Raw genomic sequence first — 18167 nt, 5'->3', positions numbered from 1 at the left:
TTCTTTAAAGAAAGAAAGTTTGGCAATTATTTGAGCCATAACATCATTGTTTACGAGAGCACCCTAAGGACTGATCATTAAGCCTTAACACTTGGATAAAAAATACCACTGAGGAGCAGAGGTGGCTATAGAAGGTTTCAGGACTTCTAAATAAATATTCAACATGTTCCTAGTTGGTGACAATCCTTGTGGAGGACTCCTAATAAAAAACAGAGCCTCTAAATACATCTCATGAGTCTATCCTAAGAGGACATTATACTTAAAATTTTTCTTAAAATAGTTTCATTTAAGAAATTAAAGAAAAAGACACACAAGGGAAAAAATGTAAAAAAAAAAAACCTTCAGTCTTTTCATATCTCCAAGGTGTCCCCCAGTGACAGTGGTAGGAAGATAGAGGCCGAACAGGAATGAGCATATTATGACAGTATAAGGACCAGACTGAGTCTTAATAAAACAAAAAGGGAAATCCCAAAGGCTTTATTCTCTCCAGGCTCTAAGATGCCACAATATTACTCCTGAGACAGTTCTAAAAAAGAAAGATAAGTTTTATTTGACATAGAAATAGGACTGAAGTATTAGTATCCGCCAAGCTCTAGACAGTAGCATGTGGCCACAGAAGCATCTGTTGAGAAAATGGATCTGAACACACCCCCAAAGTCTTCCAACAAAGATTGGGCACCACTTGGCCTTGTCAGCTGAGACTATCCAAACATCACCAAACTCCTCCTTGATTCAAAAGCTGGAAGTGCAATGATAATAAGGCTCCTCCCTAACGCTGCCAGGACAGACTTCCCAACCCTGAACATTAATAGCATCTGTCTGCTCAAAATCCTTAGACTTGGGGCACCTGGGTGGCTCAGTGGGTTAAGGCCTTGCCTTCAGCTCAGGTCATGGTCTCAAGGCCCTGGGATCAAGCCCCGCGTCAGGCTCTTTGCTAGGCGAGGAGCCTGCTTCCTGCTCTCTTTCTCTCTGCCTACTTGCGATCTCTGTCTGTCAAATAAATAAATAAAATCTTAAAAAAAAAATCCTTAGACTTCCTCTCTGGTCTCACTTCTTACCCTCTTCTCCCAACAGATCCCTCTTCCCCTTGCCATTTCATCTGTGCCTCTATGACACTGAATAACCTATAGGACCACAAGAACTCTGTGATCATTCTAGCTTTAGGAATTTTGTACATGTTGTTTTCTCTTCCTATAAAGTCCTTTTCACCCTCTGTCTTCCTCTTTCTCTGACTACTCCTGCCTATCAGTATTCAACCTGATTCCTTTTCTGGAAGTTTCTTTATACATCACCCAATATTTGGTTAGGCATTCCTTTGCTAAATTCCCCTGGAATTCTTGCAGTTAAAGTATATATGACAGTAACCCATAATTACCTTCTTACTTGTCTATGTTTCCACAAACTATATTTATCTTGAAGGCAGGGACCAAAAAAGAAGGCAATCCATCAATATTTGTCGCATAAATAAGGAATTTTTGTTTGTTTGTTTTTATCCCCTGTACTCAACTTAATACCAGGCACACAATGTACAATAAATATTTGCTGAATGGATCATAAGTACTCAAAAACATTTGTTGGATGAATGAAATAATGGACAGATGATTACAAGGTGTTACATATCAGAAATCTCAAATTTCTTTTTCTTTTTTTAATTTTTTATTTCTTTTTAGTATAACAGTATTCATTGTTTTTGCACCGCACCCCCTTCCAATTTCCCTCAACTCCCTTCTCCTCTCCATCTCCCCTTGTCCTCCATCCTATTTGTTATGCTCCACAAATAAGTGAAACCATATGATAATTGACTCTCTCTGCTTGACTTATTTCACTCAGCATAATCTCTTCCAGTCCTGTCCATGTTGCTACAAAAGTTGGGTATTCGTCCTTTCTGATGGAGGCATAATACTCCATAGTGTATATGGACCACATCTTCCTTATCCATTCGTCCGTTGAAGGGCATCTTGGTTCTTTCCACAGTTTGGTGACCGTGGCCATTGCTGCTATAAATATTGAGGTACAGATGGCCCTTCTTTTCACTACATCTGTATCTTTAGGGTAAATACCCAGTAGTGCAATTGCAGGGTCATAGGGAAGCTCTATTTTTAATTTCTTGAGGAATCTTCACACTGTTTTCCAAAGTGGCTGCACCAACTTGCATTCCCACCAACAGTATAAGAGGGTCCCCCTTTCTGCACAGCCTCTCCAACACATGTTGTTTCCTGTCTTGCTAATTTTGGCCATTCTAACTGGTGTAAGGTGGTATCTCAATGTGGTTTTAATTTGAATCTTCCTGATGCCTAGTGATGATGAACATTTTTTCATGTGAAATTTCAATATCCTACTTTCTGACCTCAAACCCATATCCTTCCAGCTCTCTCAGACTAATTTTCTTTTTTTTTTTAAGATTTTATTTATTTATTTGACAGGCAGAGATCACAAGTAGGCAGAGAGGCAGGCAGAGAAAGAGGAGGAAGCTCTGCTCTGCAGAGACCCCGATGGGGGGGCTCAATCCCAGGACCCTGGGATCATGACCTGAGCCAAAAGCAGAGGCTTTAAACCAATGAGCCACCCAGGTGCCCCAGACTAATTTTCTGATCCCTAACTTCAAAGAGATCTCCAGTCTCTGGACATCTCCATGCTCACCAAGTCTTTAAATACCCTGAAGGTATCACTTCCCTCCCTACTCAATCTGCACCCATTTTTATTAGGAACTTTTAACCCATACATTCTTTGTAAAAATAGAGTCCTGTACAAATCTCTGCTGTCACAAATATTTTGCTGTCACAGCTACTAAAAACACTACACCAGGGTAATTCCATACCACCTTGCAGATGGAGACCAGTATAAATTCATGGTCCTCAACTTCAGCTATAACTTTGTGCTGGCCAGTCCTTCAACTTCATTGCCAACTCCCTCATCCATTCCTCATCCATTCCACTCCACTCTCTAATCGTCTTCTCTCTCCTGGGTCCAACTGTCCACCTTTGCTCTCCATTGTTGGCAGATATGCTTGCCTCCTACTTTATCAGATGATTGACATAAGGCATAAACTCAACTCTCTGCCTCCACACCAATAGGCTTTCTCAAATCTACATTGATCTATTCCTCCTTCTTTTTTGTATCAGAGGATGAGGAGTCTGCTCTGTTGCCTACCCTCCATTGAAGATGAATCACTTTATCTGTGTTTTGAATCTCATCTCCTTCCCTCTTCTAATAGGACTGTGCTCTATTATTAACCCCTCTCATATCTTCAATTTCTCTCTTTTATTCTGGCTCCTCATACTCATTATATAAATATGTGAAACTTTTTCTCTTAAACTCTGTATCCTTTCCCTAGCTTTGACCTATTTTTTTTTTCTTATCAGCTAAACTGCTTGTAGCATCATCCTCTACTTCACCATGTGCCATTTACTCAGCCAATACCATCAAATTTTTATGGGTAATACACAGGGACAAAATTTTTTAAAAATCCTCTACCTTGAAATGTGAGTATCCTCAAGAATTTAAATTCTAAAATCAACATACAATGAATCGGTAAGAAGAGAGAACAATTTCCAGGCCAGAGTAAAAAATAAACTAGCAGCATCCATCTAAGAGAAGGCATCTGAGCCAATGGACTTGAAGTATTTTAATTCCATAGTAAGGAGTGCATTAAGTGTCACTTAAGTTCTATAGTTTCCCTCATTTTTAATCCTTCTGATTTTATTTGGCTTCCTATGTAAGTTGCCCCTACATAGAGAGAATACATAGAGAGGATCTCTCATTTCAGTAGAGTTCGGGATGGGTAATATAGATTAGTTTCCCAGTTCAAAACTGTTAAACTCAAAGAGAAGACTAGATAAAGGAACCTGAAAGTTCATAATCTAACGTTAAGGGCAACACATTATTTTTAACAAAGTGAACTAAACCATTCATTTAACAAAGGTTATATGTCAGGACCAAAAAAAGGAATGGCATGTTGTTACCATCAAAAGGTTGTGTGAAGATGTAGAGGTTGCATCTTTCTCAGATATTAGAAGAGCTTTCTGCATCAAGTAAATTGCTTTGGACAGCTTATTCTTCCTTATTTTATTCATTACACTCAATTCTGAAACAGAAAATAAACATTTTATCAAAACGGAAACATGAAAACTATCTTCAAAAGTTTTTAGAAAAACAGTTTATCCCAATTTTAATTACCTGTAAAACAGTCAATGTTTCTAAGTTGTTTTAGCTTTTCTGGACCTTTGGTAGATATGTGTTTGATAACAGTTGGAGTCTGCAAAACTGAAGAAGAAAGAGGAGACTGACATTACAATTAGATTTGTGTCCAAAAATGGAAATATTTTCTGAATATTAAAGGGTAACTATCTATTTGTAAAATTATTGCTTCCTCTCATATGTCACCTTTTTTCATCAATACATAAAAACTCAAATAAATCTACTATAATGACAAATTCTCCTCTATGTGCCACAGTATGCCTGAGGACATGAAAAATATTTAAATTATAGATGGAGAGGGAAAATGGCAGAAGAGTAGGGGACCCCCAATTCACCTGGTCCCTTGACCTTGAATTCAGCTAGATATCTATCAAATCATTCTGAACACCTGTGAATTCAACCTGAGAGCTAAGGAAAGAATTGCTACAATTCTACAAATAGAGAAGTGACTACTTTTTGCAAAGTAGGAGGTACGGAAAAGTGAATCTGAGGGGATATATCAGAAAATAAACCATGGTGGGAGGGAACCTCCATAAGCTAGCTGCTAGAAAGTGTTATAGCAATGGAATGCAAAAATCGGAGCTTCTAGAAGTCTGCTCCTGTGAGAAATGTCCCTGCCTGAAAGGTGCTCAGATGGTGAAGTGGAGCACAATCCTGTCTGGGACAGTGTGGTCTCAGAATCTCCAGGGTCACAGAATGAATGGAGATGCCAGAGTGTAGCAGAGTTCCCAGGCATTGGAGCAGGAAAGCTGGTTACAATTAGCAAGCCCTGGAGTGGGCTTTCAGGTAGGTGTTGCCATAAAACATAAACTATGGCAAGATCAGGGACTGCCTCTCCAAGCAGGGGCCCAGCAAGAGGAGTGGCCCTCCTTCCTCCTTGGAAGGAGTGGCAAGAGTGCACACAGATTTGGGCAATTGCTCCCAGAGCAGGGGCCCAGGGAATAGCAGAGACTTGGTGAGATTCCCCTCTCCTTCCCCAGGAAGAGACCTGGCAGGCCAGAAAGGGCTAGCATGATATACTCAGGGTACTAAATGAGAAAAACATGCAGCCAAGAATACTTTATCCAGCAAGGCTATCATTCAGAATAGGAGAAGAAACAAAAATCTTCCAGGACAAACAGAAACTAAAAGAATTTGTGATCATGAAACAAGCCCTGCAAGAAATATTAAAGGGGATCCAGTAAGGGAAGAAAGAGCCCAAAAGCAACACATACCAGAAAGGAACAGAGATAATATACAGAAACAGTGACTTTAAAGGTAATACAATGGCACTATATTCATATCTATCAATAGTAACTCTGACTATAAGTGTGCTAAATGCTCCAATCGAAAGACACAGGGTATCAGAATGGATAAAAAAGCAAGTCCCCTCCATATGCTGTCTACAAGAGACCTATTTTAGACCAAAAGACACCTCCAGATTGAAATTGAGAGGGTGGCGAACAATTTATCATGCTAATGGATGTCAAAAGAAAGCTGGGGTAGCAATCCTTATTTATCAGACAAATAAGATTTTAAGTCAAAGACTATAGTAAAGGATGAGGAGGGATGCTGTATCATACTTAAAGGGTCTATCCAACAAGAATATCTAACAACTATAAATATTTATGCTCCTACCTTGGGAGCAGCAAATTTTATCAACCAATTAATAACAAAATTAAAGAAACATATTGATAATAATATAATAATAGTAGCAGACTTCAACACTCCACTCACAGCAATGGACAGATCATCTAAGAGAATCTCAAGAAGGAAACAAGGGCTTTGAATGACACACTGGATCAGATGGATTTCACAGATATATACAAAGCATTCCATCCTAAAGCAAAAGAATTACACTTCTTCTCAAGTCCACATGGAACATTCTCCAAAATGGGACAGATAGGTGGCTCAGTGATTAAGTGTCTGCCTTCAGCTCAGGTCATTTCCCAGGGTCCTGGGATCAAGCCCCACATTGGGCTCCATGTTTGGTGGGGAAGTATGCTTCTCCCTCTTCCTCTGCCTGCTGCTCCCCCTGCTGTGTGCTCACTCTCTCTCTCTCCCCCTCTTGTTGAATAAATAAATAAAATATTTTTTTTTTTAAAAAAGAACACATATTAGGTCACAAATCAGGCCTCAACCAGTATCAAAGGACTGGAATTATTCCCTTCATATTTTCAGACCACAGTGTTTTGAAACTTGAACTGAATCACACGAGGAAATTTAGGAGGAACTCAAATCCTTGGAGATTAAAGAGCATCCCACTAAAGAATGAATGAGTCAATCAGGAAATTAAAGAATTTTTAAAATGAAAACAAATAAAAAGGAAAAAACAACTGTTCAGAACTTTTGGAATACAGCAAAGGAGATCCTAAGAGGGAACTACACAGCAATATAAGTCTTTCTCAAGAAACTGGAAAAGTCTCAAATATACAAATGAACCTTACACTTAAAGGTACTAGAAAAAGGACAACACATAGAGCCTAAACCATGGAGGAGAAGAGAAATCACAAAGATTGGAGCAGAAATGAATGAAATAGGAATGCCTGGGTGGCTCAGTCAGTGAAGTGTCTGCCTTCAGCTCAGGTCATGATCCCAGGGTCCTGGGATTGAGTTCCACATCAGGCTCCTTGCTCAGCAGGGAGCCCGCTTCTCCCTCTGCCTGCAACTCCCCCTGCTTGTGCCCGCCCCCCTCAAATAAAGAAATAAAATCTTGGCGAAAAAAAAGAAATGAATGAAATAAAAACCAAAAGAACAGTAGAACAGACCAACAAAACTAGGAGCTGGTTCTTAGAAAGAATTAATAAAGTCGATAAATCCCTGGCCAGACTTATCAAAAAGAAAGGAGAAAGGACCCAAACAAATAAAATCATAAATGAAAGAGGAGAGATCACAACCAACACCAAGAAAACACAAACAATTTTAAGATCATACTAAGAGCAATGATATGCCAACAAATTAGGCAATCTGGGAGAAATGGATGTATTCCTAGAAATTTATAAGCTACCAAAACTGAAACAGTAAGAAATAGAAAACCTCTACAAACCCATAACCAACAAGAAAATTGAAGCAGTAATCAATAATCTCCCATCAAACAAGAGTCCAGGGCCACATGGCTTCCCAGGGGTAATATATCAAACTTTAAAAAAGAACTAATACCTATGTTTCTGAAGCTGTTTCAAAAAATAGAAATGGGAGGTTCCTGGGTGGCTCAGTGGGTTAAATCTCTGCCCTCGGCTCAGATCATGATCTCAGGGTCCTGGGATCCAGCCCCGCATCAGGGTCTCTGCTCAGCAGGGAGCCTTCTTTCCCCTCTCTCTCTCTGCCTGCCTCTCTGCCTGCTTGTGATCTCTGTCAAATAAATATATAAAATCTTAAAAAAAAAAAAAAGAAAGAAAGAAAGAAAGAAAGAAAAAGCAGAAAGAAATGGAAGGAATACTTCCAAACTCATTCTATGAGGCCAGCATTACCTTGATCCTAAAACCCCATAAAGACCCCACCAAAAAGAGAATTATAGAACAATATCCTTAATGAATATAGATGCCAAAATTTTCACCAAGATACTAGCTAATAGGATCTAACAGTACATTTAAAACATTATTCACCACTGCCAAGTAGGATTTATTCCCAGGCTGCAAGGGTGGTTCAACATCTGCAAATCGATCAACATGATACATCACATTAATAAAAGAAAGGACAAGAATTATATGATCCTCTCAATTATCAGTGAAAAAGTACTTGCCAAAATACAGCATACTTTCTTGATTAAAACTCTGCACAGGGAGGAATACAGGGAACCTAACTCAGTATCATAAAAGCCATATACAAAAACTCATCTATAAAAGGCCCACAGTGAATATCATTCTCAATGGTGAAAAACTGAGAGCTTTTCCCCTAAGGTCAAGAACATGACAGGGATGCTCATTCTCACCACTGTTGTTTGACATAGTACTAGAAAGTCTAGCCTCACCAATCAGACAACAAAAAGAAATAAAAGGCATCCGAATCAGCAAAGAAGTCAAACTCTCACTCTTCACAGATGACATGATACTTTATGTAGAAAACCTAAAAAACTCCACCCCAAAATTCCTAGACCTTGTACAAGAATTCAGCAAAGTGGCAGGATATAAAATAAATGCAGAGAAATCAGTTGCATTTTTATACACTAACAATGAGACAGAAAAGAAATTAAGGAATCAATTCACTTACAACTGCACCAAAACATAAGATATCTAGGAATGAACCTAACCAAAGAGGCAAAGAATCTGTACTCAGAAAACTACAGAACATTTATGAAAGAAATTGAGAAAGACACAAAGAAATGGAAAAATATTCCAAGCTCATGGATTGGAAGAATAAATATTGTGAAAATGTCTATGCTACCTAGAGCAATCTATACATTCAAAGCAATCCCTTTCAAAATACCATCAACATTTTTCACAGAAATGGAACAAATAATCCTAAAATTTATATGGAACCAAAAAAGACCCCACATAGCCAGAGCAATGTTGAAAAAGAAAACCAAAGCTGACAGCATCACAATTCCAGACTTCAAGCTCTATTACAAAACTGTCATCATCAAGACAGTATGGTACTGGCACAAAAACAGACATATAGATCAATGGAACAGAAAAGAAAATCCAGAATTGGACCCTCAACTCTTTGATCAACTAATCTTCGACAAAGCAGGAAAGAATGTTCAGTGGAAAAAAGACCATCTCTTCAACAAATGGTTTTGGGAAAATTGGACACACCCATGCAGAAGAATAAAACTAGTCTATTTCCTTACACCACACACAAAAATAGACTCAAAATGGATGAAAGACCTCAGTATGAGACAGGAATCCATCAAAATCCTTGAGGAGAACACAAGTAACAACTTCTTTGACCTCAGCAACAGCAACTCCTTCCTAGAAACATCACCCACGGCAACAGAAGCAAAGCCAAAACTGAACTACTTGGGACTTCATCAAGATCAAAAGCTTTTGCACAGCAAAGAAAACAGTCAACAAAACCAAAAGACAACTGACAGAATGGGAGAAGATATTTGCAAATGACATATCAGATAAAGGGCTAGTATCCAAAATCTATAAAGAACTTATCAAACTCAACACCCAAAGAATAATCCAATCAAGAAATGGGCAGAAGACATGAACAGACATTTCTGCAAAGAAGACATCCAGATGGCCAACAGACACATGAAAAACTGCTCAACATCACTCGCCATCAGGGAAATACAAATCAAAACCACAGTGAAATACCACCTCACACCAGTTAGAATAGCTGAAATTAACAAGTCAGGAAATGACAGATGTTGACAACAATGCAAAGCAAGGGGAACCCTCTTATACTGTTAGTGGGAATGTAACTTGGAATGCCACTCTGGAAAACAGTATGGAGATTCCCCAATAAGTTAAATATAGAGCTACCCTGTTACCCAGCAATTGCACTCCTGGGTGATTTATCCTAAAGATACAGCTGTAGTGATCTGTAGGGGCAACTGCACCCCAATGTTTATAGCAACAATAGCCAAACTATGGAAAACGCAGAGATGTTCATCAATAGATGAATGGATAAAGATGTAGTATATATATATATATATATATATATATATATATACACACACACATATACATACACACACATACATACATATAGGAATATTATTCAGCCATCAGAAAGAATGAATGCTTACCACTTACATCAATGTGGATGGAATGTGGAGGGTATTATACTGAGTGAAGTAAGTCAATCAGAAAAAGACAATTATCATATGGTTTCACTCATATATGGAATATCAGAAAGAGCAAAGAGGATCATAGGGGAAGGGAAGGAAAACTTAATGGAAAGTAATCAGATAGGGAAAAAAGCCATGAGAGACTCAACCACAGGAAACAAACAGGGTTGCTGGAGTAGAGGTGAGTGGGGAGATGGGGTAATTGGGCAATGGGCATTAAAGAGGACATGTGACGTGATGAACACTGGTTGTTATATGCAACTGATGAATTACTGAACTCCATCTGAAACTAAGGATGTCCTAAATGTTGGCTAAATGAATTTAAATAAAATTTTAAAAAATTAAATTATAAAAATATTTGATTTTCTATATCTTTTTTAAAAAGATCTTAAAAGTTATAAATAGGATCCAACCTACTTTTGTTCACTTTCCTTTTTATAAACTTTTTAAAACTACTTCATCCATGATCCCTACAAGAGCTCAGAGCATGCCATGAAGACTTCCATTCTCCTCTTCCAAGATTTTCAATTAACACACAAATTATTGCCAGTTGACTATGGGCAGTGAAAGATTCTGGTGTATAGTTGGGAAGGACCATTATGGATGGTAGTCCAGGAAAAAGAGAATGATAAAGAGAATAAAAGTATGCTGGCCCAGGAAGATGGAGAATGTTGCACTGATTCTTGATTTTCCAGGTCTGGTCCTCAAAAGACTTGGCAATATTTTGTTTCTGTCCCTGGAGGTATGCAACTGTACGTGTAGTAACCTTACAATAAACCCCATTTATTGAGGTTTAATTATTTGTGCTAATGCCATGGGATGATGATTGATTGATGAAAAGATGCCAGCAGGTAGCATTAAAGAATATAAGGTTTCTTTTTTTTAATATTTTATTTATTTATTTGATAGAGATTACAAGTTGTCAGAGAGGCAGGCAGAGAAAGAGGAGGAAGCAGGCTCCTCACTGAGCAGAGAGCCTGATGCGGGGTTTGATCCCAGGACCCTGAGATCATGACTTGAGCCAAAGTCAGAGGCTTTAACCCACTGAGCCACCCAGGCGTCCCAAGAATATAAGGTTTCTTTAATGGTGAAGGATAAGGGAATTTAGCTGCATGGAGACAGCAATACAAAGAAGAAAATAATGCATCATTCTTTCTGTACCTGGGGTATTATAAGTGCTAATTAACTGATAGCTCTCATGATTATAATCCTTGAAGAAAAAGATGGGACTGCAAGAAAACTCTGAATGCCCAATACAGATAGTCATATTTAATACCACTGTCATCAACAGGCAACCATTGTCAAGTTCCTTAATAAGAATGACAAAAGGGGCACCTCAGTGACTCAATCTCTTGAGTGTCTGACTCTTGATTTCAACTCAGGTCAAGATCTCAGGGTTGTGATATCGAGCCCTGTACAGGTTCAACATTATGGATGCAGCCTGCTTAGGATTCTCTCTCTCCCTTCCCCTCTGCCCTTCCCCCCACCTCAAAAATAAAAAATAAAATTAAAAAAAAAGAATAACAAAAATAGTATTTAGGCAACAATAGTCTGGCAGCAGCGTGCATGAGTGAAAAAAGGAGGAAAAAAGTGAAAATCTGTGCTGGGGTGATAGTTCAATAAGTGGACAAAAACATCAAGGAGATCCAGAGATACAGCAAAGGAATAATAACTAATTCCATTTCAATCTGAGCTCAAGTCTACTATCAGTATCGTTAAATAGTCTCTGATAAAAACTCAGAGGATCACTTGGTCTTCAGAGATTTATGGATAACAATTAGAGAATGAACTAGTTAGTAACTCTAAACAGATTCCACTTCATTACAGAGGATAATATAGCTACTAAGTGAGAATTATAGGCTAGTTTTCTTAGAGAAAACCTGACATAAATGCCATTCACATTTGGAAATACATTTCTAATCCAAGTATTTTAAAATCAAAAAATATTCAAGATTGTTATTCTAAGTGGACCAGTAAAAAACTATACATGATGACACAGAGATATTTTCATTTTTATTTGCTTCCCTCTACATCCAGCAAGTCTTTTAAGAAACAGTTTTGAAACAGTGTAAATGTTGAAAATAAAATATAAAAGGATAAGAGAATTTTAAAAAGGAAATTTTATATATAAACAGAATGCAAATAAAACAAGTTGTCCTAAATATATATCAACTGGAAACATAACCATACAAAAAATAAAATTAATTCAAGTAAGCCTGAACACCGCTATCTAATGTGTGGTATATTCTAAAGATGTAATGAACTGCAAAGGAATACTGAACTTATTTAGCAGGTTAATTCTTAATGGTAGTATTGGTTTAATAATTCTGAAAGTCCTTTGTTAATATGGCAGGATAAAGCAAATGAGTTATTACATCGATATTGTTGGGAACCAGAGTTCTCAACATGAGAGAGGCCAAATGCAAAAGTGAAATGTAGAACTTCGGATTTTCAAAGTGTTGGGACCTTGAATTGGCAATATCAGAAAGAACTTCCAATATGCCTGTGTGTACACACACACACACACACACACACACACACACACACATCGTATGTCTATAACATTTAGTTGTGCAATGAACAAAAACTTGCTCAAAGAATAATGGAGAGATATTAAAAACACAGAATCCAGTTCGAGACCTCCCACTGGCAAAATGTGTAACTTTGAACATCAGAAGAACAATGACAGTAAATGATTTTAAGTGATTTAATAAAAACAAAATTCAATACATAGTGTAACTCCACAAATTAAAAGAGGCAAAGTAGTGACAGTTCTTTACAAAAGAAGGTCAATAAACAAATTCAGCAGAATAATCAGAAAATCACTGTACCCAACCATTGTAATAATTAATTCTAGAAGGATCACCAATGGAAGCTAAACCATTGGGTGAAAATCTGTTGGGAAATAGCACATTTATTCCATCTCAAAGCATCACTTGACATACCAATTATTTTTTCTTTACAAAAAGGGTAAGATGGCTTTACATTGGAGAGATCCGGTAGATACCACCTTAACAAAACAAAAGCAGTTTTCCTCACCAATCATAGGAAAAATGAACAATAAGTGCACCCTAATGTGGTACAATGAGATCTTTATAACATCACCTATGTAATCATGAAAAAACTACTAAGAAAATTCAGATTGTAGAATGTTCTAGAAACATATCCTCAAAAGTGTGTCATAAAAGAAAGAGTAGGAAGTCTTATTCTAGATAAACGAACAGGACAGAAAGGTGATGTCAGCATTGTGGCAGCATAAGACATCCCTCCCCGCCACACACATTCTGTAATAAAAATTTAGCATACATTCATGGACCAGAAAAAATTACCTAAGAAACAGCAAAAGTAAAGATACCAGACTTTCTGATTTCACACTATACTAAAAAGTCATAGCAATTAAAACAGTATGGTACTGACATAAAATTAGACACACAGACTATAGAACAGAATCAAGAGCCCAGAAACAAATCTAGGTGTATATGTATATGCAGAAGAATGAAATTAGACCTCTGTCTAATACCACTCAAAAATTAACTTTAAATGGATGAAAATTTTAAACTTAAGAATGGGAACCATAAAATTCCTAGCAGAAAGCATTGACAAAATGCTTCTTCCTTATTTTTTTAAGATTTTTATTTATTTATTTGACAGAAAGACAGCGAGAGAGTGAACACAAGCAAGGGGAGTGAGAAAGGGGGAAGCAGGCTTCCCACTGAGCAGGGAGCCCAATGCGGGGCTTGATCCCAGGATCCTGGGATCACAACCTGAGCCCGAGGCAGATGCTTAATGACTGAGACATGTAGGCACCCTGAGAAAATGTTTCTTGACATTGGTCTCAGCAACTACTTTTTTTGGATAAGACACAAATAATAACAACAACACAAAATACATTAAAAAAAAAAGCAAGTAATGACAAGAACAACAAAATTATTAAATGGGACTACATCAAATAAAAAAATCTCTGCACAGCAAGAATAAACAAAATGAAAAGATAACATACAGGATGGAAGGAAATATTTGCAAATCATATATCTCATAAGGGTTAATATCCAAAATATTTAAAGAAGTCATACAACCCCAATAGTAAAAAAAACAAACAATGGAGAGAGAGAACTGAATACACTTTTTTCCAAATAAGACATATAAATGGCCACAGGTACATGAAAAGATGCTCAAAGTCACTAATCATCAGGAAAATGCAGATCAAAACCACAATGAGGTACTATTTCACATCTGTTAGAATAGCTATCATCACAAAGATAAGAGATAGCATCTGGGTGGCTCAGTTAGTTAAGCCCAAGGATCAAGTCCCACATTGGGCTCCTGGCTGGGCAGGGAGTCTGCTTCACCCTCTGTCCCTCCCCCCCTTCTCATTCTCTCTCTCTCGTAAATAAATAAAACCTTAAAAAAATAAAAATTAAAAAAATAATAAACAAGAGAGAATAAATGCTGGGGAGGATGTGGAACAAAGGCAACACCTGCACACTACTGGTGGGAATGGAAATTGGATCAGCCACGGTGGAAAACACTATGGAGGTTCATCAAACAATTAAAAATACGGGTGCGTGGGTGGCTCAGTCAGCTAAGTGTCCAACTCTTGATTTCTGGCTCAGGTCATGATCTCAGGGTCCTGAGATCAAGCCCCACATTGAACTCCATGCTCAGTGGTGAATCTGCTTGAGATTCGGTCCCTGTGCCCCTCCCACACCCTCTTTCTCCCTAAAAATAAATAAATAAATAAATCTTAAAAAAAAAAAAAAACTAAACAAACTACTATATAATCCAGCAATCCCTTTCTGGATATATCTTCAAAGGAAATGAAAATAAGATCTCAAAGATACCTGCACTCCCATGTTCACTACATCATTATTCACAAGAGTCAAGATATGTAAACAACCTATATACACACACATATCATGGAATATTATTCAGCCATGAGAAAGAAGGAAGTCCTGCCATTCGCAATAACATGGATGGACCTTGAGGGTATGATGGTAACTGAAATAAGTCAGACAAATACTGTATGATATCACTTATATGTGGAATCTAAGAAAGCTAAATTTATTAATTTAGAGTGCAGAGTGGCGGTTACTAGGAGCCAAAGGGGAAGTGGAAGGAGATAGAGAGATATCAGGCAAATGATACAAACTTTCAGTTATAAGGTGAGTAAATTCTAGGGATCTTATGTATGACATGGTAATTATAGTTAACAATACATAGTATATACTTAAAAATTGCTAAGTGAGTAAATCTTAAGTGTTCTTACCACAAAAAAGAAATGGCATTATGTGACATGATAGAGGTGTTAGCTAATGTTATGATGGTAATAATTTTGCAATATATTAGTTTATAAAATCAATACTTTTGTACATTTTATGCTACATAATGCTATCCATCAATTATATCTTAATAACCTGGGGGGGGAAAGTTTGTACTTGAAAATTAATTAATTAATATTTGATTAAATATATTTAGTTGTATATATGATGTGACATCTGAAAGCTTTAAATTTATTTTTAGGTTTTTATTTAAATACCGGTTAGTTAACATATAGTGTACTATTAGTTTCTGGTGTACAATTCAGTGATTCCACACTTATATACAACACCAGGTGCTTATCACAACACACGTACCCCTTCATCCCAATCACCTATTTAACCCATTCCTATCCAACTCCCCTCTGGTAACCATCAGTTTGTTCTCTATAATTAAGAGTCTGTAGCTTGGTTTGCTGCTCTCTTTTTTACCCCTGTGATCATTTGTTTTGTTTCTTAAATTTTACATATTAATAAAATCATATGGTAGTTGTCTTTCTCTGACTTATTTTGCTTAGCATTATACTCTCTAGCTCCAACCATGTCATTGCAAATGGCCAGGTTTCATTCTTTTTTGTGGCTGAGTAATATTCCACTATAGATTATATACCACATCCTCTTTACCCATTCATCAACTGATGGACATTTGGGCCCTTTCTATAATTTGGTTACTGCTGATAATGCTAATGTAAACATCAGGGTGCATGTATCCCTTCAGATTAGAATGCTTTAGACAGCAATCAGAGGTCATATTAAGCTGGAACACTATGTACTATACTATAATTAGTCAGTAATTTTAATGAAGTAGTTGTTAAATGAATACTGGCTATATAATCCTGCCAAGAATAACTTGGTTGTATCAAAATTTAACTTCAGTTTTTATACATAATGATGTTAAATCTTATTTGGAACTCGAGCAAATGTGTTATCTGTAGGCACACTAATATTACTATTGACATCTTTTAATAAAAAAAATGTTTTGAACTCCTTTCCTCATAATGAGGCCAAAAGAACTTAGATCCAAGTCATGTGTGCTCTAAGATTACTGTCAGAAATGTCTTTCTAGGTTTTTCAGTAGCTTCCAGGATAAATATAAGCCACTTATAGCTATTCAAGATTTAACTGTGATCTACATCACTAGGCTTATCTGTGTCATTCTCTAGTGTATGGTCTTTATTCTAGCCATAAGAGAATTCCAGCAGTTCCTAAACTGTGCCATGCAATTGTCTGCTTTCCAGCTTGCTAAAGGCTATTTTCTCTATCCAAATTACTGTTTCTTTTCGTTCTTCATGAAGATATTTTCTAGCCTTCTGGTCAACTATCACTTCTCCCAGGAAGCCATCCCTGACTCGTTTATTATTGATACTCCTGTTCTGTGTGCCCACAGCAGATACTCTAAGCCCACTTCTGTTAATTTATTAATCTCAACTGTTACAATTGGCTTACTTTTCTAGAAGCTCAAAATTAGAGGCTGTATCTTATTTATACCAAACATAATGTGGTTCCTGGGTATTTATAATTTACTATAACTCAAACAAAGCTAATTTAATTTTTTAGAAGTACACTAATTGATTTGCTATGCAGGATATACAGCAATAATGAAAGGCATCTATTGATATTAATCAGGGAAAAGAAAAGAATGAAATTTATCTGGAAAACACTCCATCAGCAAGAACATAATTTACAAATTATTTACTGTTCTTGAACTTATCTTAAAATTGATGCAGAACAAATCATTTGCTTTGATCACTACTACCTTGCAATTGGTCAAGAAGCACAACAGCTACATGGTGCTGCGCTTGAATTAGTTCGAGATGCAAATCCATCATGAAATTATTTGGTGTGACTGGTTTGCAAATGTCTCCATCTATATCCTGGGCATACTTTGGAAGGATTGAAGTAAAAATAAAAAAGAAATACAGTTATCAAAACATGCTATTTTTAGTATGTCTTTAGCTAAAAATAGCTCTGTCCTATTATTACTCAAGTTATCATTTTACTCTAAGCCTTTAAATTCTGCTCACTTCTCAACTCTTTGCAATCTGGTTCACATGTTAATAAATCTGTTTTCAAATCCACCCGTGGTCTCTTCAATAACAAATTTAAAGACTCCTCACTCTCCTTGATTTCTTTTGGGAAGAAGGGAATAGCTTTCTGGCCAATGAGACTAAAGCCACCACAAATCATGCTTTACTCACCTACTTGTAGGGCCAGCCCTCTTCCTAGCTAAGTAACATGGACTTCAATCTCATTAAGAGTTTCCCATTTACCTTGGCATAGCAATGGTCAATCACTGATGATCCATTTGGTAAAGCAGTTAACATGCAATTCAAATTTATTCCATCAATTGCTTTGTCAAGGAGTTCATAAGCCAAAAATAACTGTTCCACAGGTTTCTTCTAAAGTAATTTTATAAATAAAACAAAAATAACACTTAAGGGAAAATCATATATAACATTTTCAAATTTCTTTCAATAATAATTCAAACCAAGTAAAAAAATTTAAGTAGTCTATTCAATAGCAACAATATTAAATTTTTTACTAAGTGTATTTGTCTTTGTTTAATGTGGAGTACTACTGATAAAAGTGAAATAATAAATACAATTCATCATTTTTCCAAGGATAAATTAAGCTTTTTGTAAACATGTATATATCTTCCTTTTATGGTTTTCAAAATTCTGACTGTACCAAATGTAGAGGTAATTTTTTAAAATATAACTCACAAAATTTATCATTTTCACACACTTCATTTTGAAAGTTAATTTTTTTTTTAAATCTCAGAGCTGGATATCTAGATGCATAGGCAAACAAATCCAATGGTGTATATCATGATTTTCAAAAACTAAATACCTTTTAATTATAATTATTCTCACAGAGAGAATAATACAAAGAGCATCCAGCTTTGTTCAAACTTTCAAATTTCCCATATTTCTCTAGTA

General features: G+C 36.6%; 1 protein-coding gene across 2 annotated transcripts in view; it reads right to left on the bottom strand.

The window, feature by feature from the left end:
* CFAP54 (cilia and flagella associated protein 54) overlaps nt 1–18167 on the bottom strand; it is a 316944-nt gene that overhangs the window by 244174 nt on the left and 54603 nt on the right. For both annotated transcript variants that reach the window (XM_059186580.1, XM_059186581.1), the window contains exons 16-19: nt 17499–17627; nt 16985–17111; nt 4177–4263; nt 3963–4084 (exon numbers count right to left, since the gene is read on the bottom strand). In XM_059186580.1, the coding sequence (XP_059042563.1) occupies nt 3963–4084; nt 4177–4263; nt 16985–17111; nt 17499–17627 (465 nt within the window). The remainder of the gene's footprint in view (nt 1–3962; nt 4085–4176; nt 4264–16984; nt 17112–17498; nt 17628–18167) is intronic.

The sequence above is a fragment of the Mustela lutreola genome, chromosome 8 (genome assembly GCF_030435805.1).
Source record: "Mustela lutreola isolate mMusLut2 chromosome 8, mMusLut2.pri, whole genome shotgun sequence".
Classification (NCBI taxonomy): Eukaryota; Metazoa; Chordata; class Mammalia; order Carnivora; family Mustelidae; genus Mustela; species Mustela lutreola.
Note: the sequence above shows the minus strand (reverse complement) of the source record. Positions and strands in the feature narration are given on the sequence as shown.